This window comes from Protopterus annectens, chromosome 16.part0 (genome assembly GCF_019279795.1).
Source record: "Protopterus annectens isolate FY-2018-M chromosome 16.part0, PAN1.0, whole genome shotgun sequence".
NCBI lineage: Eukaryota > Metazoa > Chordata > Ceratodontiformes > Protopteridae > Protopterus > Protopterus annectens.
Window position 1 is genome coordinate 787,002,164 of NC_056750.1, and position 23,625 is coordinate 787,025,788.

Here is a 23,625-nt window from a genome sequence, read left to right on the forward strand (position 1 = left end):
TGGCAGGCCCGCACCTCAGGGAGTACATGCCCACTTATAGGTTCATAGGTTCATAGGTTCATACTAGGCTATCTGCCCAAGGGCATTTATAAGCCTAGCCCATAGTTATGTGGCTTTCGCCACCCCTTTAGTTTGAATAAAAACTATGCCTATCATTTTGCTGTGCACTCTACTCGGTCTATGTCTACCTCTGCGGCTTTTAGAGCTAGAGTCTCTTTGGATGATATTTGTTCGGCAGCCACTTGGGCCTCATCTCATACCTTTATCAATCACTATAAATTGGACATTATCTCCAGAGGGAGAGCTTCCTTTGGCTCTGCAATGCTCCGAAACATCCTTCCATGAAAGCTGCCCAAGGTTCAGGTAGCTGGGGACTCTGTCCCATAGGTTGCTGCACAAATGAAGTTTACTACAGATTAAGAAGTTATGTACTCACCATAACGTTCCATCTGAGTAGGTAAACTTCATTTGTCAGCAACCGTCCCTCCCTCCTGCCCCCTCACTTACGAATATTTTCATACTCCGGTCCATGGGTGTTACCCACTTTATCTTTGAGAGTAATAGTCTTCAAGCAGTATCTGCTTTTGGGCAGACTTGATCTGAGGTCAGTCAGGGTTGGCAGGGGATTATGGGTAGGGGGAGGAGCTTGGAGCTCTGATCTAAAGCTGTTGAAAACTGCCGGCTCGGATCCGAGGTCGGATCTGATTCCCATAGGTTGCTGACAAATGAAGTTTACCTACTCATATGGAACGTTATGGTGAGTACATAACTTCTTATTTTAGAATTCTATTTAAAGTGGGATGCTGCAGTTTGGCGACCAATTAGTAATTTAGCATGGGACATAAACTTTACAAAATGTTTAAATGTTAGATTCTCCCTCTTGCAGGAAATTTCAGTGACTGTATATCTAGAGAAAAAAAATGTATGCAATGTGTGTTAAAAAAAAAAAAAAAAAAAAAAAAAGCCTTTTCATGGTGTGATCTAAGGATACCACAGAAGAAATGAACAAAGAATACATTGAGTAATGATTTTGAGCTTATTTTTATCCAGGATTGTTACCATGGGAATTTTTCTTTCAAACATAAAGGAAAATGGATGGCCTAGGTTGTTGAATGTATGTACAAGTTTTACTATAATGGTTAAGTATGAGGGCTTGGATTTATTTACTTTTTAGTTCAGTATAACCCAGATGATGCAAACAGAAGAAATGTTTTTCAAAGTTCTTGGAAAAGTCCTGAGGTAAAGAACTCTGGGTAGACTAGTTAGAGTGTAGTATTTTTTTATTGATGTCACATGTCATGTAGACATTAAACTAATGTTATGGCCTTCTTAATCTAATTACAGATTAATCATGAGGGAAATTGTGAGCACATGTTGGTTGTGTGCCCAGCTTGTAAAGGTATGGTTAAGTTAAATGATAGAGACCGCCATCTTGAACGTGTGTGTCCGGAAAGAACATTAAGTTGTAAATACTGCAAAATTCTTTTCCACTTCCCTCAAATCAAGGTAAGTGTATCTATTATAAAAGGACACAGCCATATAAACCAGCAAGGCTTTTATCAAAAGTTTTATAAAGCAAATTTTACATTCATGTTCAGGAATACACATACACACACATACACACACATACACACACACACACACACACACACACACACACACACACACACACACACACACACACACACACACCTTCAAGTCTTCATGCATTCCCTTTCACAAGCTTACATGAAATGTTGTACTGACCATTTGGCACTAGCATTACAGAACACTGCTCCTCCCTTCATGGAGAATGACATTACTGTCCAGCAATTAAAAAACTTGTAAACGGCTCCAAGATGGAATTTGCTCATGTGATAGCTGGTGATTTTAATCAGGCTGATCTAGAGTCAGTACTCCCCCATTACTACCAGTATGTAAACTTTACAACAAGGGGTAGGAGTACCTTGGATAAAGTGTACACCAGTATAAAGCAAGCCCTACAGAGCAAGGTGGCATCCACACCGCAGCAGCTTGGACCATCTTTCTATCGTGCTGATGCCTGCTTATAAACCTGCTCTGGTCAGGGAGAAACCCATCGTGAAACAGATCAGGATTTGGCCTGAGGGAGCATTATCAGCTCTCTGGGATTGTTGTGAGTGTACTAACTGGAGCATTTTCAAGGAAGCAGCCACAACAACCATATCTACCTAGATGAATGCACTAAAGCATTGATGGCTTATATCATAAAGTGCATTAATTATGTCACAGAGATCAGAAGCATCACAAGAGCTAACCAAAGGCCATGGATTACAAGTAAGGTCTATGATCTTCTGAAGGCAAGGAATTCAGCATTCAGGGCAAGTGACAGGAAAGCGTTGTGTGTGGCAAGGGCAAACCTGAAGAAAGGCATACAAGTGGCTAAGAGGGAATATGGGAGGGTGGCAGGGTATACAACAAATAGCAGACTATAAAACAAGAGCTGTGGAATACCTCTAGGAGCATAATACTCAACACAGGTGTTTCTCAGGGTTGTATTCTCAACCCCCTGTTTACTATCCTAACCCATGACTGCACAGCAAACTTCAGTACAAATCATATCAAGTTTGCTGGCGACACCACAGTCATGGGTCTTATCAGGAGAGAGGATGCGAGTGCATGTAGAAAAGGTTAACGCACTGGTTGCCTGGTGTGCAAGAAAGAACCTTGACCTGAATATAAGTAAAACAAGAGTGGAGATAGACTACAGGAAGAGGTAAACACCCCATAGACTGCTCCTGAGCAATGGCAAGATGGTGGAAAGGGTAAGCAGTACCAAATTCCTCTGAGTTCATATCTCTGATCCCTCTTGGTCCGGGAACACTTGCTACATAGTGAAAAAAGCACACCAACATCTCCACTTTTTGAGAAGACTCAAAAAGATGAAACTTCCATTGTCAGCACTTTCCACCTTATACAGAGCAGTAGCTTGTAAGCATCTTAACATCCAGTTTTTCAGTATGGTATGGGAGCTGTTCAGTCGCAGATGAGAAATCCCTGCAGAGTGATGAGTTGCCAAGAGGATAACCAGCACTTGTCTGCCCACAATCCAGGATCTTTATATGTCATGGAGCCTAGAGAGCCACCAAAATGCTAAATGATGCAACTCTTCCTGCAAACGCTGTTTATGAGCCTGTCATCCGGTAAAAGATAACTTCATATTCGATGCAGGACAACTAGATCCAAAGACAGTTTTTATCCGAAGGTGATCAGACTTCTTAACTCCAACATGTTAGGTCTAATCATTGACAGGTCTATTGTGACTTTCCATTCTCTGTGCAATATTATTTTATCTATTTATAAGGCCCAGTCAACCGTTATAATTTATACTACTAAGTCAGGTGCAATATTTTTTTTTCAGCTGCTACTGCTATGTGCTTGTTCACCCATAATGTGGTACATGGTTCATATGCAATGCTGTTACTTGAACTTTGCTGCTAGATGTGTGTTTTTGGTATCTTAACAAGTGTGTGTTTTTAGGAATATATGTAGCTATATACTTAAGTGCAGAGTTGATATCTAAGATGGTGGTAGTAGTAGTATGATGATGTTCGTGTTTCGCTGTTGCAGTCATCACATTAGAGTTATCTGCTTGCAGTAGCCCTTAGCCGGCCTGATTATCAAAGTCTTGGGTCCTGCGTCGGTTGCTCTCTCATCTTCCATGACATCAGGTAGTCAGGGGTATAAAGCATGCAGCCGACGCCATTACATCAGTCTTTCTTGCCGTGCAGTGCCTGAAGCAGAAGCAGTTCGCAAGTGCCGGTCGGCTGACTACTGAAATTTTCGTTTTCGAATTTCAGATCCGAAATCTTCAGCTAAGCTAAGGTACCCCATTGGGGATCCTTTTTCTTGCTTTAAACCGATGTCAGTAAAAGTTAACAATTGTATTTCTTGTGTAAAGCAAATACCTCCTCAAGATTTTCATTCGTACTGCATTCCTTGCTTAGACCCAGACCACGACATACTTCGCTGTCTTTTGTGCTGTATTCAAACCTCGTACTATTGTTGGTTCATTTACGCATGTAAATATTTTGGTACTCTGTTCAGGTATCCAGAAATGGCTTCGGTAAGCCACCCGACTACCGACATTCTGAAAAAACGCAACAATAAAGACATTCCGCATAGGTCCAAGGCTGCTGACAACTCTTCTCTTAAGCTAGTCGCCAGTTTGCCGGTACTTGGGTGCTTTTGCAGCCCCTGCTACCCACTACTTCAGATTCGCAGGCCTCTGCTGAGACCCATTCAGAGTCTGGTGTGCCGTGAGATGCTTCTTGGACTGTGGAACCTGCAGATGTCTCTACCTTCTATGAGTCCAGAGCCACTGTGCAAGCACTGGCTTCTGAGGGTGTATTCAGGCCTACTGACTTTCATATTAAACCAATACCATCTTCTTCTTCAAGGCCTAAAACCCAATCCATGCCTAGAAAACCAATGCCCAGACCGCATGGCCAGGCCCCTATGCCTAAAAAACAAATGATAATGGCTGAAGACCTTATTACTCTAATCAGGGGAACCCCCCCCAAGAGACCTAGGACTGATTTTCCTTCTGATCAGGATTCTGAAATTTCTATTTTCTCTGATGACCAGGATTTGCCCTTATCTTCCTATGAAGATTCTGATGCAGAGTACTCCATTCCCTCTGCTTCTCCTCCAGAGGATTTCTCTTTTGTTGAAACCTTGCATACTCTAAGGGGGCATTTCTGCTGGGAGAAGACCAGGATTACTCCGACTCCAGAAAGAGGCTTAGGGAATTCTTACTCCTGCCTCAACACAAGCCTTTAGCTATCCCTCCTGCACTGGACATCGTAGATGATGCCTTCTCGGAATCTAGCTTGGCCCCTGACTCTTTACCTCCTGCTCCCAGAAAACCTGATGGGTATTACAGGGTGCCAGACTCTCACAAGTTCCTCTTTAAATATCCTACTGCGGATCCTGACACCATTTCACAGGGACCCAAGGGCATTAAGGCTACTACTGCCAAAAATCCTACCCCCTCTGATAGAGACTCCAGGGCGCTGGATAGATGGGGTAAGAAGGTATACACTTCTGTAACTTTGGCCATTAGGGCCTTAAACTGCCAGTTTCTTATGTTAAAGTATCAGCAGCATATTATTGGATTGCTTAAACCGAAAATGATGATTCCTGACTGCTGAAAATAAAGAATTACAGGATTTAATGCATTCTGCTGAACAAGTTGGAAAACATACTTTGCAGTGTGGTTTTGATTCATTAGAGGCATCTTGCAGGGCTGCTGTCACTGCGTCTGTTCTTAGAAGGCATGCTTGGCTTAAGGAGCAATCTTTGCCAGATCATATTAAAGCTAAATTACTGGATGCTCCCTTAAACCAAGACCACCTGTTTGGCAACAAAGCAGAAGTAGTAGTTAAACAGATGGGAGGAAAAAGCTAAATATATGCAAACTGTTAAAGATTTTATTTATTTTTATTTATTTTACATTTGTTGACCGAGCTAGTCTAACTGGATACATGTCCATTTTCAGTAGAGGCCCAGGGAGAAAAGCTCCAAGCATAGCCAGTGACATAACATACGTTATATGCAGTAGTAACATGATTTGCAGTAGATTATACATTAAAAAAAAACTTGTACAGGGTTATACATAAAAAGAAAACTTGTGCAGAGGCCTTTAGTAAGGCTTAGACTAAGATCTAATACAGTAAAACATAATATAAAATTAGTTTTTTTGCCTGGTTTACAGATGTACAAACTTATGTTTACATCTAGTGTAGAGGAGGGCTAGTACTTTTAGAGTAAGTAAAGTCTTATGGAGTTCTAAGAAGGAAATCTCGGACTGTTTAGAGGTTAGCTTACTAGTTAACACTGGTAGGCATCAGACCGACAGAGCAGAGAAGTGTAGGGAGAGCAGGAAGGGGAAATGAGATATTAGTCAGGGTTGGAGCAGGGACATAGCCAGTGTGTTTTAAGATATTCTGTAAGATGTTTTTTGAAAAGCCGTGTGGAAGAAAGAGTTGAGAGTTCATTTGGAAGCTGGTTCCATGTTTTTCCAGACTGTTAGTGAATAGCGAGTCCCCAGCCTTTTTTGATTTAATAGTGGAAACTAGGAGCTTATTAGCTGAACGTAGTGCTGCAAGATTTTTGTATGGGGTAATCAGATTAGTGAGAGCTGGTATATTCTTAGGGTGGTAAAGTATCTTTTGGGTGATAAGTTGTTGACAAAGTAGTTGGTTTTGCAGTTCTAACCATCCAAGTTTTTTGAGGTTGTGGCAGTGGTGGGTTCTAAATGGGGCACCAGTGGCAAATCTGGCAATGTTGTTATAGCTGGTTGCGAGTTTGCCAAGGTTATTTTTAGATTGGTATAAATGGCAGAGGCACAGAACAGGGTAGAGATAAGGTGGATCTGGGCAATTGTAGATCTAGCTAATGGCGTAAGGAAGGGTTTGATTCTATAAAGGGAGCCTAGTTTTTTGTTGACAGATTTTTTAGTAGTATTTAATATGATCATCATAGCTGAAGTTGTGGTCTACTGTAATTCCTAGGAGTCTGGTTGTAGTGTCTGGAGATTTGCTAGTTCCATTGTTAGAGGTTACTGTGAAGTGAATTTGTGGTGACTTTTGGGTAGGAGCAAAAAGCAGTAATTTTGTTTTTTGGGGTTCAGGAGGAGGCAATGTTGCATGAACCAGTTTTCAACCATATTGAATACTGTTTGTGTTTTTTCTGTCATAAAACTAGTTAGTTTTAGCATAGAAATTCTCGTTTAGGTATATCTTTGGTATTAAAGTTGTGTTCATGTCTGATTCCTTGTCTTTTCCCCTCAGAAACTCATTTTTATTTAGAGAGTTCCCCCTCCCCCTTTTTCTCTTTCCTCTTAAGGTTTTCCATTTAAGTTAGAGGATAACCTTACCTCTAAAAGGTTTCCGGTTAAGTTAGAAGATAACCTTTTTTTCTCCCTATCTTCCTTAAAGGAATTCTTTTTTTTTTTTTTTTTTTTATTACTATTAGCTATAGTTAATTATTGTTGTTATAGTGTAGTTGGTTCGGGTAACTGTAGTGTATTTTTATTGTGGTTAGTTACCTCTTTGGTGTGTGTTTTTTTTTTCCCTTGGTTTTTCTTCTTTCAGGATGTCCAAAGATCCTAAGCCATCTGGATTCAAGAAGTGTGGCTCATGCTGTCAGAAGATGTCTCTGACAGATGGTCACACTTCTTGTGTTTATTGTTTGGGCGCCATGCACCTGCAGGACTCTTGCTCGATTTGCCATGCGTTCAGTCCAAGAGTCCTGCAGGAGCACAAAAACAAATTGATCTTGCGGGGTCTGCTTAAACCCCAAGATTCACCGGCGAAGGCTCAGCCCGTGAAATCTTCTAGGTCACCTAAACCTTCGGCTCCCAGTTCGGAGCCGTCGGGTGAAGCCATACCATCCATCTTGGCTCCGATGTTCCTCCCTCCCAGTCGGCTCGGACATGTTCTTCGGAGCAGTCTGAGAGTCGAAAAAGGTCCAGGTCTCCTTCTCTGGAGTAAATACGTTCGGCTCCGAAGTCGCCTCTGCTCCAGTCTGAGTGTAGTCATCGCTCATCCCACTCTTCTCGGACCTCAAGACTTTCGGACCATGACTTGGAAAGAGTGGTCAGTAGGCTGTTAAAATCGCAGGCCCTAGCCAAAATGTTGTCCAGCCCCCCTCATCCGGTGTCTGCTCCGTCCACAGCTGTAGATATTCCTCCTCCGACTCATCTTATGAGCTCAGAGCCGGAGTTAGTTGGGGTTTGAGTCGTGGAACCATCGGCTCTGATATCTTCTCATTCGGTTCAGTCATTGGCTCCGATCCCTTCCATTGTACCGTCCCTGGAGGGATCTGAGCGCCGAGACTCCCTCATCGGCTCCGAGGGGGCGAGTGGCATCAGACCCTTGTCTGACCCCGCTCTCTCCCTCGGCGCTTCGGCTCAGGTGAGCTCGGCTCCCACATCTGCCTCTGAGCCGCCCCCCTCGGTGCAGGGAAGGGTTCTGGATTCTTTGGAACCGGAGCCATCTCTGTGTCCGGGTGGGGACGCCGTTGAGGTGATGAGGAGTGTACTCGCCCTAGAGTCAGTCCCACAGGACACCGCTTTGGGTGTATCCTCCTCTTCCAAGGCCTCCCCTGACCATTCAGAGGAGCCACCTCGCAAGAGGAAATGCAAGAGGAAGCATGTTGACTCCCCCCGAGTCTGTCACATCGGATACTGACTTAGAGGAGTCTGAAGGGTCCCCAAGATCCCCCTCTGACGATGTCTCTTTCTCAGACATCCTTGAGATGCTTAGGCAGAGGGGGAACTGGACTGCCCTAAGCCCTTCCGAGGATGAGTCAGTATTCCTGGACGCGTTTGGATCCCAACCTTCCACCTCCTGGGTATCTCCGCCTTTCGACCCACTGATGTCTGTGGTGGCTCGGAAGGTGTGGACAGCTCCAGACACAGTGGAACCGACCCCTAGAAGACCTGCCAAATTCATTACTGCTCCGCAGGGCAAACCGTTCTTGACCAAAGGTGTCCCCGTTGATGCCATGGTGGTAGCGGCGGCCACAAAGGAGTTGGCTGAAACTTCATCTGTCCATCCCCCTAACAAGGAGTCCAGGACGATGGACAGATATGGGAAGCGGATGTTCTCTTCAGCGACCTTTTCTATGCAGTCCCTGAATTACCTGTGTCACTTTACCCATCTTCAGTGGGATCTCCTGAAAGAGCTTGGAGAATACCCTCCAAGATCCATCAGCTGAGGGGGCCCAGGCTAAGGCAGCCTCCCAGCTGGCGACTCTTAATTCAGTGGTAAACTCCTATGAGGCTCTTTTCGTATGCAGCCGATGGGGCGAGTAGAGCCACAGGCACAGGCGTGGCCCTAAGGAGGCACGCTTGGATGCGGCTATAACTTTGCAGAACCTTTCAGAGCGTCTTTCACCAATACCCCTTTTGATGGTTCCTCTCTCTCTGGATCACAGGTGAAGGATACCCTTGCCAGGTGTGAGCAGGAAGGCAAGACTCTGCCGTAGGAGTCTGTTTTTCCACTCCTTCCAGACCATATCCCAAGGGTCAGAAGAGTGGAAAGATGTGGTTCCAGAAATCCCAGGGAGCCTTGCCGGACACACGTGGGGAGTTTCCCCTCCAGGGGCAGAGGAGGGAACAATAAGACGCCGCCGTTGTGGCAGAGTGGGTCCGCAAAACCAGGGCAGCAGAGAATCTTTCTCTGACAAGCCCTTCCAGCATCCCTGAAGGGTTGCCCGGCTGCTCACCTCTTGAGGCAGTCGGGGGAGAAGATTATCGCTGTACCCAAGAGCCTGGCAAGACTCAACACAAGACAAATGGGTACAGTCAGTTATATCTGGAGACTACAGAATTCATTTTGTTCACGCTCCTTTATTGTCGAACAAGTCCCTTCCAGATGTTCCACCCAATCTAAGGGATCAAGCAGTTCAGGAAGTTTCAAAACTGCCAAGAAAAAGGGCCATCCAGCAAGTCCCAGCAGACCAGCAAGGATCCGGAATTTACTCAAGGTTCTCTTTGGTACCAAAAAAGACAGGGGACTGGAGACCCATTTTGGATCTCAGCAGACTAAACAAGTCTGTACAAAGAACGAAGTTTTGGATGGTCACGCTACAGTCCATTTTACCCTTCCTGGGTCAGGGCAATTGGATGTGTTCCATAGATCTTCAGGATATGTACTACCACATCAAAATGGACAGGCGCTCCAAAAGATTCCTGCGCTTCCGGCTGGGAGCCAGGCATTATCAGTTCAGAGCTCTGCCCCTTGGTCTCACCACAGCCCCCAGGGTGTTCACCAAATGTATGGCAGTAGTTACCGCTCACCTGAGATGGCAAGGATTCCAGGCGTTTCCGTATCTAGACGACTGGCTCATCACTGCTACCACTAGGCATCACCTTCTGCAAGCAGAGACTATACTATCCAGACGTGCTCCAGACTAGGTATCACTAAATTTGGAAAAATCTGCTTTGTCGCCTTGTCAGCCTATCATCTTTATAGGCGCAAACTTAAATACAAAAGACAGGTCAGCCAGCCTTCCACCAGAGAGGGTGTTAGTCATTCGGCAGCATGTACAAGTCTTGTTACAATGCAAGAGAATTCAAGCCAGGTTCGTCCTCCAAACCATGGGTCTCATGGCGGCAGCAGTCATACTCGTCCCTCTGGCACATTTTCACATGAGGATCCTCCAGTGGCTTCTTTTCACACAATGGTCCTTCCAGCAGCTTCCCATGTCTCACACGATTATCATCACAGAAACATGCAAAAAGCACATTGCGTGGTGGATGGTCTCCTCATCAGTGCCCCTGGGCAGACCATTTGGACTTCCCCCTCCAGTTGCTACTGTGACCACAGATGCCTCCCTGATTGGGTGGCGGGGGGGGCATTATCAGGGCAGAACAGTCCAGAGTACCTGGCAACCTCAAGAGTAACATCTGCACATAAACGTCTTGGAGATGAGGGCCGTGCTTTTAGCGTTACAAGCTCTTCAGGACTCTCTTCCTGCCGGGACAATTGCAATTCAAACTGACAATGTCAGTCGTGTGGTACATCAACAAGCAGGGCGGAACCAGGTCTTACCCCCTATGTCGAGAAGCACTCAGACTCTGGCAGTGGGAGATCTCTTCCCAACGGTTTCTGACCGCAACGCATATCCCTGGGAAATCCAACGTCATAGCAGACAGGCTGAGCAGAGCTATTCTCATGCCTCACGAGTGGTCTCTGAATCAAGTAGTAGTGGATCAAATCTTCCGCAAATGGGGGCAACCTTGCTGCGACCTCTTTGCCACCCCCATCAACAGCAAGTGCAGCAACTTCTTCTCTCTCCTACCACATCCAGAGCATTCCCCCAGAGACGCTCTAGTCCACGATTGGCCTCAGGGACTTCTGTACGCTTTCCCTCCTTTTCATCTAATTCCCAAGCTGATGCAGAAAGCTACCGTATTGGGTTGCAGAATGATCCTCATTGCTCCGTACTGGCCTCGACAAATATGGTTTCCGTTCCTTCATCATTATCTTATCGAGCAGCCTTGTACTCTGGTCCCAGCTCCAGACCTCCTGATCCATCAATCGGGCGGGCTGCATCATTCCCTACAATCTCTCAAGCTCATGGTTTGGTTGCTCCACTTCTAACCCTAGCTAGGCTTCCTGATATCTCCCAATTGGTGCGTGAAATCATTTTATCATCGCACAAGTCTACCACTAGAAAAACTTGCGCTAGTAAGTGGAAACGATGTCCTTCAAGGATGCATCTGCAGTCCTTACAAATGGGTTGTCCTGTCGTCAGGCAGCCCTTCGGTCGGCCGGATTCCAAAGTCTGGGTCTGGCTTCGGCTGGTGTTGCACTTCACCCGACGTCATAGCTGCAGTTCTTCGGGTATAAAGGCATCAGCCGACGCCATTTTCCTCAGTCTTTCTTGCCGTGGCTCAAGCAGAAGCTGTTCGCAAGTGCCGGTCGGTCAGATCCAGAGATTACTACTACCGAATACTACTTCAAGACTTCTAAAAGCTAAGTACCCCGTTGGGGACTTTTTCTTGCCTCAGCCGATGTCAGAAAAAGTGAATAACTGTTTAACTTGTGGGAAACAAATACCTCATAAAGATTTCCACTCTTACTGCTTATCTTGTTTAGGCCCAGACCACGACGTAGCAGCTTGTCTAGCCTGTGCTTCTTTTAACCGACGGACGCTTAGACGTCGGTCGGAGTTTGCTGAGCAGTTTTTCGGCTCTGATTTTGCTTATATTATGCCGGCGGATCCTCCGACTACACAAATTACCAAAAAAACGCAAAGAAAAGGACCGACACTCGCAGTCCGCGGTTTCGGCCGAAACTGCGGTTAAGCAAACCGCAAGTGTCTCTGTTTCGGCCGAAACCGAGCAAGCGGTTCTTTCTTCAGCCGAAACCATGCCTTCTACCGAGGCCTCTTCTAACCTGGTAGAATCGGCTTCTGAAATCCAACCTGCAGCTGTGGTTTCTCAGGAATTATCGGACACTATTCCCTTGGATATATCAACCTCTGCACGTGGAGCTGCTAGGCCTCCTGCAGCCATGTCCATTAAGGCTTTTGCCAGGGCTAAAGCAGCTAAAGCTACTAAGACGGTGCCTGTTAAGCCCCCCTCTCACAGGCCCAGCTCCAGTTCCCAAATGCTTTCTCTGGCTGAGGATTTCATTTCTTTAATAAGGGGATCCCAACCTCATCCAGACAGGGCCTCTCATCCACCTCCAGAGAAGAGACCTAGAGCAGAGCCCCCTGAGCCAGTGTCCACGGATGATTCCTCTGATGATTCAGACAATACAGACCCTCCAGAGGCTCCTTATTCTCCTTACGAAGACTCTGATGCTGAAGAGTCGATCCCTTCTGCCTCTCCACCTGAGGAATTTTCCTTTGGGGAAACCTTACATGCCATGAGGGAACAATTTCAGTGGCAAGGCCAAGATTTCTCAGACTCCAGGAAAAGGCTTAGGACCTTTTTGCATTTACCACAACATAGGCCTTTAGCTATACCTCCAGTTCTTTCTGTTGTAGATGATGCATTTAATGATGCTTGTACTGCTCCTGATTCTTTACCTCCAGCCCCTGCTAAGCCCAATAGGTTCTACAGGGTCCCGGACACACATCACCATTTATACAAGGCTCCTTTTGCAGATCCCGAGACTTGTCTCCCAGGGGCCTAAGGCAGTGGCATCTACCTCTGCTAAAAATCCCCTCCCCTCTGAAAGGGAATCCAGGTCCTTAGAGAGATGGGGTAAAAAAGTATACACCTCTGCTACTCTGTCAGCTAGGGCCTTGAACTGTCAATTTCATATGATCCAATATCAGGAGTTTATGCTTGATCAGTTAACTAAGAAACTGTCCTCTGATGAACCTCTAGATAAGAAATATGTTCAGGAAATGGTACATAACATTCAGCAAGTTAGTAACCATTCTTTAAAATGCGGCTATGATGCACTGGAGGCTTCCTTTAGATCAGCCATGACTGGCACAGTTATCAGAAGGCATGCATGGCTGAAAGAACAGGCCTTGCCGGACCATGTCAAATCAAAACTATTAGATGCTCCCATGGACAAGGTCAATTTATTTGGTTCTCCTGCACAGCAGGTACTGAAGAAAATGGAAGAGAAGGCAAAATCTGTACAAACAGTGAAGGACTTCTTACAGGTCCAACCTCCAAGGTTTAGCAGGAACTGGCCCTCCAAAAATTGGTCCTTTCCAGACTCCTCTAAAGCACAGAGAGGCAGGAATAGGCGTTCAAGAGGCAGAAATCAATCCAGGGGTGCCTACAGGGGACGCCAGTGGCAGGGCAACAACCAGCGAGGTACAGACGCAGCCACCGCCACTGCAACAGGGCAATCACAGTGACTTGGCTCTGGCACCGCCTACCAGGGAACAGCTAGCAGCACCCTTAGGCGGAAAGCTAGCCTTATTTTCAAAGAACTGGCATTACATCACAAGGGACAAGTGGATTCTGCAAACTATAGACCAAGGTTACAGGTTTCATTTCCATACTCTACCAGGAAAAAGAGGAATGCCAAACCTACCACCAAATCAAAGGATAGAAGCTCTAAAACAAATAGCTCAATTAGTAAAAATGAGAGCTGTGGAAAAGGTACCATCTATGGAACAAGGAAAGGGATTTTACTCCAGACTCTTCCTGGTACCAAGAAAAGAGAAAAAATGGAGGCCTATTCTCGACCTGTCCACTTTAAACACATTCCTCATTGTTCCAAAATTCAAAATGCTGACTCTACAGCAGCTTCTTCCCATGCTGGGCAAGGAGTCTTGGCTGGTAACTCTAGATCTCAAGGAGGCATACCTGCACGTCCCCATATGACCAAATTGCAGAAGATACCTCAGATTTCTTGCAGGATCAGAGCATTATCAATTCTCAGCATTGCCCTTTGGCTTATCTACTGCCCAGAGTGTTCACGAAATGCCTGGCATCAGTAATCGCTCATTGCAGACTTCAGGGAATCCAAATTTATCCCTACCTGGACGACTGCCTGATACAAGCGGACAACAAAAACAAGCTAACAGAAGACTTACAAAGAGTCATTTACTTGCTGCAAGCCCTGGGATATACAGTCAATATAAAAAAGTCAAGGCTGATACCATCCCAAAGAATAACCTTTTTGGGTGCAGAGCTGGACACATCAAAGCAGATGGCATTCCTAACTGCAGAAAAGCAAGAACAACTTCCTCTCTACTTCTTGACATTAACAAAGCAGAACCATCTAACAGCAAGAAAAGTACTCCAAGCCCTGGGCTTCATGGCATCCTGCATAATTCTGGTCCCTCATGCCAGACTGCATATGAGAAAGCAACAGTGGTACCTGAAGAATTTATGGTCTCAACACAAACACAGCCTAGAAACCAAAATTCCACTAATACCATGCCTGAAGCAAGAGTTCCTATGGTGGGCTCAGGCCTGTCAATCAAACACAGGTTTGCCCTTCTACAGCATTCAACCAAGCCAAACCATCACAACGGACGCCTCAGACCTCGGTTGGGAGGCCCACATGCTGGACAAGTGCATACAAGGCTTATGGACTCAAGATCAGCTGCACCTGCACATAAATCTAAAGGAAATGCTGGCAGTAAAATTGGCAATCCAGACATTCAGACCATTCCTCCAAGAAGGACAGTTGATAAGGACAGACAACACCACAGTTATGTGGTACATCAACAAACAGGGAGGCACACATTCATACCCTCTATGCCGGATGGCACTGGACCTATGGAATGTGGCTCTGAGCTACAACATTCAGTTACAAGCAATTTTTGTACCGGGAAAAGAAAACATTCTAGCAGACCTATTAAGCAGAACTACCACGGATGCCCACGAATGGATGCTGCACCCGGACATCTTCAAAGCCATCACAAGAAAATGGGGATTACCACAAATAGACTTATTTGCATCCCCACTCCATCACCAGCTAAAGAAATTCTGCACAAGGACGTACCATCCACTTGCTTGGAAGGTGGACTCCCTATCTTTCAGTTGGAAAAACCCTGACAGCATATGCATTCCCACCACTTCCTTTGATGCACAAGGTGCTATTGAAGATCAAAGAGGAACGTCCAAGGATCATTCTGATAGCTCCAGACTGGCCAAGACAACATTGGTACCCATTACTGAGGAGCATGTCTTGGGAACAAATGTGGACACTACCCCTGATCCCATTGCTGTTAACACAGAACAACTACAACATCCTGCATCCAAACCCGAAAACTCTGCAGCTGACTGCCTGGAACATTACATAAGAGCAATTAACCCAAATTTATCCCAAAGGGTTAAAGACCTTATCCTTGAGGCTCGCAGACCTTCAACAAGAAAGAATTATGCAGCAAAATGGAAAAGATATCTCATTTGGAGTACTGCAAAGGGAAAAGATGTGTCACTGGTAAACATAGCCAACATCCTGGAGTACTTGGCAGAGCTCTTCCATACAGGCCTGTCCTATTCCTCCATCAAGATACATGCATCAGCTATTTCGGCAGAATACAGCTTGGGTCCTCCTGTCTTCTCACATCCTCTGCTCAGGCAGTTTCTGAGAGGAATTAAAAATGTAAAACCTCCTAGGAAACCTCCATTGCCAACATGGGACTTGAACTTTGTGCTAGAAAAATTGACACTTCCTCCTTTCGAACCAGCAGCAACAGCAGAATTACAATACTTATCCTGGAAGACTGCTTTCCTGCTGGCAATCACCTCAGCAAGAAGGGTTTCTGAACTACAGGCATTAATGGCAGTGCAACCCTTCCTGATCTTCCATCAAGACAGTGTCCATGAGAACAAATCCTACATTTATGCCTAAAGTGGTATCCAGACTGTCTTTAAACTAGGCTATCCACCTACCTACATTCTTCCCCAACCCACAGAACAGGGGAGAAAGACTGTTGCATACTTTGGATGTGCATAGACAATTACGCTACTACCTGGACAGGACCAAGTGCAATAGAAAAACTGACCAGCTTCTGGTAGCATATGCAACAGGAAGGGAAGGAAAAGCAATTTCAAAACAGACAATCTCCAAGTGGATAGGAAATTGCATTAGATTTTGTTACTCCTTCCATGGAAAGAAAACTCCAGAGAACATCAGGCCTCACTCCACAAGGGCTACAGGCACTACTACAGCCTTCTTACAAGGGGTGGCTACCAAGGACATTATAGAGGCTGCTACTTGGACCTCCGTGCATACATTTGCCAAGCATTATAATTTACCTTTATACTCTAGATCCCGAGCAGGTTTTGCCACTGCTGTTTTGCAAGGGATCCTAACTACACCATAATCTCTCTTTTTTCCTCCTCCCCTAGTTTGGCTATGGTATTCTACCCATTTGTAAGGACTGCAGATGCATCCTTGAAGGACATAGTACAGTTTTGTACCTACCATAAATGTAGATGTCTGATAGGAATGCATCTGCAGTCAGGATTACCCACCCGCCTTCCCCTCTGTGGTACTCCTAGGGTATTTGCCATCTTTCAGCTAGCTTGGGGGGATCTATTATGGTGTATTTGTTTGTATATATGTACATACATGCTTATTTTATGTGTTTGCTCTCTACTATTTGGAAACATTGGCATTTATCCAAATTTAGCCATCCAAGAGGGCACCTGGGGCAAGAAACACTGAGGAAAATGGCGTCGGCTGATGCCTTTATACCCGAAGAACTGCAGCTATGACGTCGGGTGAAGTGCAACACCAGCCGAAGCCAGACCCAGACTTTGGAATCCGGCCGACCGAAGGGCTGCCTGACGACAGGACAACCCATTTGTAAGGACTGCAGATGCATTCCTATCGGACATCTACATTTATGGTAGGTACAAAACTGTACTTTTTTCTTCCTGGGCAGAGGCTAAGAATATAGACCCCTTTTCAGCCCCTGTTCACCGCATCCTGGAATTTTTTGCAGAGCTCTTTCATACTGGGTCCGCTTCTGCTACAATTAGAGTGCAGTTAGCTGCAATTTCAAATTTTCACATTGGCATTTCAGAAAGTAGTATAATGTCTCATAAGCTTTGTAAGGCCTTCCTCAGAGGAACCACTCTGCTCAGGCCCCCGGTTAGAGATCCTCCACCCCGTGGGATCTGAATTTGATTCTAGCCTCTCTAATTTTGCCCTCCTCCGAACCTGCAGCTTCCTGTTCTTTGAAGTTTTTATCTTGGAAAACACTTTTTCTGGTAGCAATTACTTCAGCGAGAAGAGTTTCTGAACTGCAGGTTCTTTGTATCCATCCCCCGTACCTAGTGTTCCACAAAGACAAGGTTGCTCTTGGGACTAATCCTTCCTTCCTTCCTTCCTAAGGTCTCTTCTGAGAATAACTTGAAACAGTCCATTGACCTTTCTGTATTTTTTCCCAACCATTCCAACAGGGGAGAATATAAGTTACATCAGTTAGATGTTCACAGGCAACTGCGCTTTTATTTGCATAGGACTAAGGACTTCAGAAAATCGGATCAGCTTTTCCCCTTATGCAGAGGGCAAACAAGGCCTACCAGTATCAAAAGTAACTTTATCTATTTGGCTGACTTCTATCATAACCTTTATCTATCAGCTGAGGAAGAAAGAATTGCCTGTTAAACCTAAAGGCCACTCCACCAGAGCATTAGCCACGTCTGTTGCTTTTCAAGCTAGGTTGCCCATAGAATCTATTTGTGCAGCGGCCACGTAGGCAAATCTTCATACTTTCATCTCGCATTACAAGTTGGACGTGGTTTCCAGGAGCAGAGCTGATTTCAGTTCCACTGTTCTGAAGAGTCTATTCCACTGAGCCACCCAGGATATTATGTGCTAGGGACGCTGTCCCAACCAGCAAGAACGAAGGCGAGATATACAGCTTAACATAGAGAGGTTATGTACCTACCATAACGTTCCATGTTAGTTGTCTCCTCTCGCTTCTTTCTTGCATCCCACCCTCCATCCCCCTATCCTACTAGACTGAGAAGAGTTTCTCTATGGATTTACACTGGCTGAGTCTACTCTGGCTATCCCACTCTACCTAGTAGTCTCTATAGTTGGGCTTATGTATGATAGGATATGATTCCTTCATTATTTTGTCTGCTGTTAGTCTCACCAAACGAGATCACGGTTTCTAGCGCTAGGCATCATGGGATATGGGGAGGCCTCGAGCCAGTATATAGCTCTCGAGCTTTAGAAGATGGCCGAGTCGGAGCCGAGGATCGGCTCCGAACCCAACCAGCAAGAAAGAAAGCGAGAGGAGACAACTAACATGGAACGTTATGGTAGGTACATAACTTCTTTTTTTTTTTTTTTTTTTTTTTTTTTTTGTCGAAGAATTGCTTTTTTGGTGGCATTTCTTAACTGTTTAAAGTAAAGGTGGTCTGATGGTTTATTAGAGACTTTCCATTTGGCCCAAATTTTATTGCGTAGGATTTCCTGCAAGTTCAGCCTCCCAGGTTTAGTAGGCATTGGCCCTCTAAGAATTGGTCTTTTCCTGTCTCTTCCAGGCCTTCATTCCAAACCCAGAACCAGCAGAACACCTAGGCTTCAATCCCAAGGTACTCACAGGCCTAAGCAGTGGGGGGGGCTCCCACTTCCAAAGCAGGGAGTAGTAAGACTCTCCCACTATGGTAAATTGTTTCAGTGATTTTAACTTTAAACCTTCCAAGCCCTGCTCCAACTGACTGTTCCTTTAGGGGGAAAGATTGCCCTGCATGCAAAAAATTGGGAACTCATTACCCAGGACAAATGGGTTTTAAATGTAGTCTCCCAAGGATACAGATTCTGCTTCCACTCCTTACCAACCCCAAACTGTTGGCCAGACCTTCCCCCAAATTAGTGGGCAGAGGCTCAAAAGCAAGTTCTCTCTCTCTCTCCTTTAAGCATCAGGGCTATTCAACCTGTCCCAGAAGAAGAATGGGGGCAGGGTTTCTACTCAAGACTTTTCCTGGTACCCAGAAAAGACACTTCCTGGCATCCTGTCCTGGACCTGTCTATCCTAAACACATTTTTGGTGATCCCAAAATTCAAGATGTTTACTCTTCATCAGCTGCTTCCCATGCTAGGCAAGGATGCCTGGTTGGCAACACTGGATTTAAAGGAAGCCTACCTGCACATCCCAATAAGAGAATCTTGCAGAAGATACCTATGCTTCAGAGCAGGCTACATGCACCATCAGTTCTCTGCACTGCCCTTTGGCTTATCTACTGCGCCCAGGGTATTCACAAAGTGCCTAGCTCCAGTCATTGCATTTTGCAGGCAAAGAATATTCAAACATACCCATACCTGGAAGATTGTCTAATTCAGGCAGAAAGCCAGGACATACTATTAATCATCTGGCATTTGTAAAGAAATTGCTAACTTGTCTGGGGTACACTGTAAATGAAAAGAAACCCCATCTTGTACCCTGCCAACAAATTGTATTCCTGGTAGCAAGCTTGAATGCAACTTCGCAGATGGCCTACCTCACGCCAGAGAAACAAGTTCATTTGGCAGCCTACTTCAAACTACTGGCCACAAAGAACCAGCTATCTGCAAGGAAAATACTGCATGCCCTGGGGTTCATGGCCTCTTGTATTTTACTAATTCCATATGCAAGACTGCATATGAGGAAACTACAATGGTATCTAAAAAGCCTATGGTGTCAACATTCTCAGGATCTAGAATGAATGATTCCTATCCTGCCGTGTCTACAGATAGTTCCTTTGGTGGTCAGAGGCCTGCCACCAAAACAAGGGACTGCCATTCACTCTATCCCCTGCCGCCCAAACCCAAACAGACTCATCAGACTATGTGTGGGGGGGGGGGTGGCTCACTTGGCAGGGCAGTGCATTCAGGGCAAATGGTACCCAAGTCAAATGCACCTGCATATCAATCAAAAAGAAATGTTAGCTGTACAGAACGCTCAGACAGCCTTCAAGGACCACATTCTTCCAGGACAACTATTGGTAAAGACGGACAAACACCACTGTTATGTGGTACATAAACAAGCAGGGGGGGGGCCCACTCATACCCTCTCTGCAGACTAGCCATGGCTCTGTGGAGTACAGCCTTGAGTTACCAAGTGCACCTACAGGCTCAGTTCCTGCCAGGAAAGCTAAGTACACTGGCAGATGACCTAAGCAGAAATCTCATGGACCCACACGAGTGGAAACTGGAACCAAAGATATTCAACATGTTGAGAAACAAATGGAGCCCAGAGGTAGACCTGTTTGCCTCCCCCCAGAACTACCAATTGGACAAATTCTGCACAAGGACTCTCCACAAACAAGCTTGAAAAGTGGATGCCCTGTCCTTCAGTTTATGCCTTTCCCCATCTGCCTCTCCTCTCCAAGGTGCTACTAAAGATCAAACAGGACAAACCAAGGACAATACTGATTGCACCAGACTGGCCACGCCAACACTGGCACCCCCTCTTGTGCAGTGTCACTGGCACCTGCCTCAGACCCCTGCCCTGCTGTCCCAGGAGGAGGGCCAGATTCTGCATCCACAGCTTCAAACCCTGAACCTGGCAGCCTGGCTAATTACCTGATCTCTCCATTGCCATCCCTCAGTACGCAAGTGATGGATGTCATTCTGGAGGCATGGAGGCCTAGTACTAGAAAATCCTATGTTGACAAATGGAAAATACTCTATTCCTGGAGTCAAACTCAGGGGGTGGGCACAGCAGCGCCCAATTTACCTCATATTCTTCAATACTTAACTGAGATGCTTCACAAGGGCCTTTCCTTTTCTTCCATCAAAATTCATGCCTCTGTCATTTCAGCACGTTATAATACAGAGCCACCCCTCTCCTCTCATCCACTGCTGAAGCAATCCCTCAGAGGGGCCAGAAACTTAAGACGACCCAGGAGAGCCCCTACTTCAGCCTGGGACCTTAACTTTTTATTGGAAAAGCTCACTCTATCTCCCTTTGAGCCAGCTGCAAATGCAGAGTTGAAATTCTTTTCTTGGAAAACATCCTTCCTTCTAGCCATCACTTCAGCAAGAAGGGTGTTTGAATTACAGGCCCTCATGGCAGTGGAGCCTTTAGTCATCTTTCGTGCGGACAGGGTGTCCCTCGGGACAAATCCTGCCTTCATGCCCAAGGTGTTATTCAGTATGGCCCTTAATCTGTCTATTCATTTGCCAACCTTCTTTTCTATCCCACAGAGGGGAATGAATACTGCACTCATTGGACATGCACAGACAACTTAGATTTTACTTGGACAGGACTAAGCCTCTCAGGAAAACTCAACAGCTGCTGGTTGCATTTGCTGCAGGGGCAGAGGGGAAGGCCATTTCAAAGCAAACCATTTCTAAGTGGATAGGCCATTGCATTCATTTCTGCTATAAGCACAATAGAAAACCTAGCCCACAGGGGATAAGACCACATTCGACCAGGGCTGCATGTACCTCTACAGCCTTTCTCAGAGGTGTCCCTACCAGGGACATCCTAGAAGCTGCTACCTGGAGTTCTCTACATACTTTCACCAAGCATTAACACTTGCCAATATTTTCTAAATCAAAAGCTGGCTTTGAAACTGCAGTGTTGCAGGGCCTTCTAGCTGGTCCTAATGCTATCTCTAATTACTTCCTCCCATCCTTAGCTTTGGGAATCTACCCAAATGTGATGACTGCAACAGTGAAACACGAAGAACATAGTACAGTTGTGTACACTTACCATAAATGTAGATGTTCGAGTGTATTCACTGTTGCAGTCCTGGTTACCCTTCTTCCAGCCCCCTGATTTCTATTGACTATACCTCTATTCTTTTTTGCTATGCTTAAAGCTGTTTGGTGTATTTGCTTTTTTGTTGGAGGTGTAACCTTGTATATAATTGCTTTCCATTATGGGGGCACGTGACATCTGGGGCAAGAAAAACTGATGTAATGGCATCTGCTGCATGCTTTATACCCCTGACTACCTGATGTCATGGAAGATGAGACAGCAACCGACACAGGACCCAAGACTTTGATAAGCAGGCCGACTGAGGGCTACTGCAAGCAGATAACCCTAATGTGATGACTGCAACAGTGAATAATACACTCTAACATCTACATTTATGGTAAGTGTACACAACTGTACTTTTTAAATTGTCTTTCTATGTATGTGGTTTCTTTTTCTGTCCCATGATTATCTGATTGCACAGAATCTCATTTAACCTACACTTGTGTAGATCTAAATGACAAAGTTCATTTTAACTTTAGTATGACTGAGGAACTTAATTTCCAAGAGTATTCCCTAATGAGTGTTTAGGTTTTGAGGAGGTGACTGCTTATGTCTGACACACGGAAGAGCTTGCTTATAAGCAGACATACATCTATGCACATCAGACAACAGTCTCTCTCCTCCGACATCTCTGTGCTTCAGTCATAACCCTCTTACGTTCCAGTCTTTTGATTTGGAAGGAGAAGCCACTGACTGATTCTGTCTCTCCTTAGCCAGACTTTCCCCACTCATACTCTGAGGCCTTTTACAGTTTTAGGTTGTTCACACTGTCGGGTAGAAATCCAAATTCTGTGCCAACAGGCCAGGTATATTTTTCTACCCAAGTTATCTACCCTATGGATTCCAGAGAACAGTGGCTCTGCTGTATGTTAACTACAGTAAGATGAAATTAAACTGTTTATAAATGTTGCTACATAGATATGTCTCCAAAGTGCTAGCTAGTAATAATGCTCCTTTTTTCTTAACCTCTCAGGCAGGTGTGTATGGTGTCATGTGAATAAAAGCAGAAGGTCTACACAGCAGTATCTTATTGTCCTGACAAAACTCAACTTAATTTTCTGGTTTACTTTGAACTTGCATACTTAACGCAGCATTTGATTTTTGAGCAACTGTTTAGGATGACTTCTTTAGGTTGCTTCCTGATGGAGCTAGTCAACCTCTGATCCCCGGGTTTTCACCAGAGTTTAGTAAGACACCAGACTTTGTCTTGCACTGGAGAGGACTCTTGCAACACTGTAACACCCAAGGCTTTTACTTATTGTCATCTGAGTTCTAACTTGAGAGCTCAGGTAACTGGTCCCCTTGTCACACCAAGGAAGGTCAGGGTTATGCCAGAGCTTCTTTTGGCCACATGCAACGGTGCATAATTTTTTTTAGGTGTTCTTTGTATGTATCACTGTTGCAGCAGTGTGCATTAAATATAGGAATTTAGCCATAAGTGGACATCTGCCTGGCTGGCTTAAGGGTTCCTATTACATTCTCGAAAAATAATATAATTGAATGCTCAGAACTTGGAAACGGATGCATTTCGAAGATCGCATTGTGGGATCGCAGTACAGTGAAGATTGGGATATTTGCCCTTTTCTCACTGTAGTGCGATGTCGGAGTTGGAATATATATTTAGTGGGGGGTGTAGCCGCCCACAATAAAAGTTTCTATATGCGGCCATTTTGAAGTTCTGAGTGTTCGATTACGTTATCTTCGATAATGTAATATGAATCCTTGGCTTTATTCCTAAAGCTCTGCAGATATCCTGGTGCAAGCTGATTTTTCCTGAACACTGGGACACTATATTCCTGTGTCCTGGAAAAAATGCATTCAGCCTGTACCATTTTCATTTCTTTCCTGCCCCAGCCATGTGCTTGAAGGTTGGTCACTCACTCCGGACTCCGCCATTGAGATTCAGTCTTCAGAATTCTTCTAAATTTAAGTGGGAAATCTTTCCAGGGTTTA

The 23,625-nt window shown here is 45.2% G+C and overlaps 1 protein-coding gene across 1 annotated transcript in view; it reads left to right on the forward strand.

The window, feature by feature from the left end:
• TRAF2 (TNF receptor associated factor 2) overlaps window positions 1–23,625 on the forward strand; it is a 1,028,101-nt gene that overhangs the window by 424,516 nt on the left and 579,960 nt on the right. Inside the window, exon 5 of the mRNA XM_044058477.1 lies at window positions 1,345–1,506. Coding sequence (XP_043914412.1) covers window positions 1,345–1,506 — 162 coding nt within the window. The remainder of the gene's footprint in view (window positions 1–1,344; window positions 1,507–23,625) is intronic.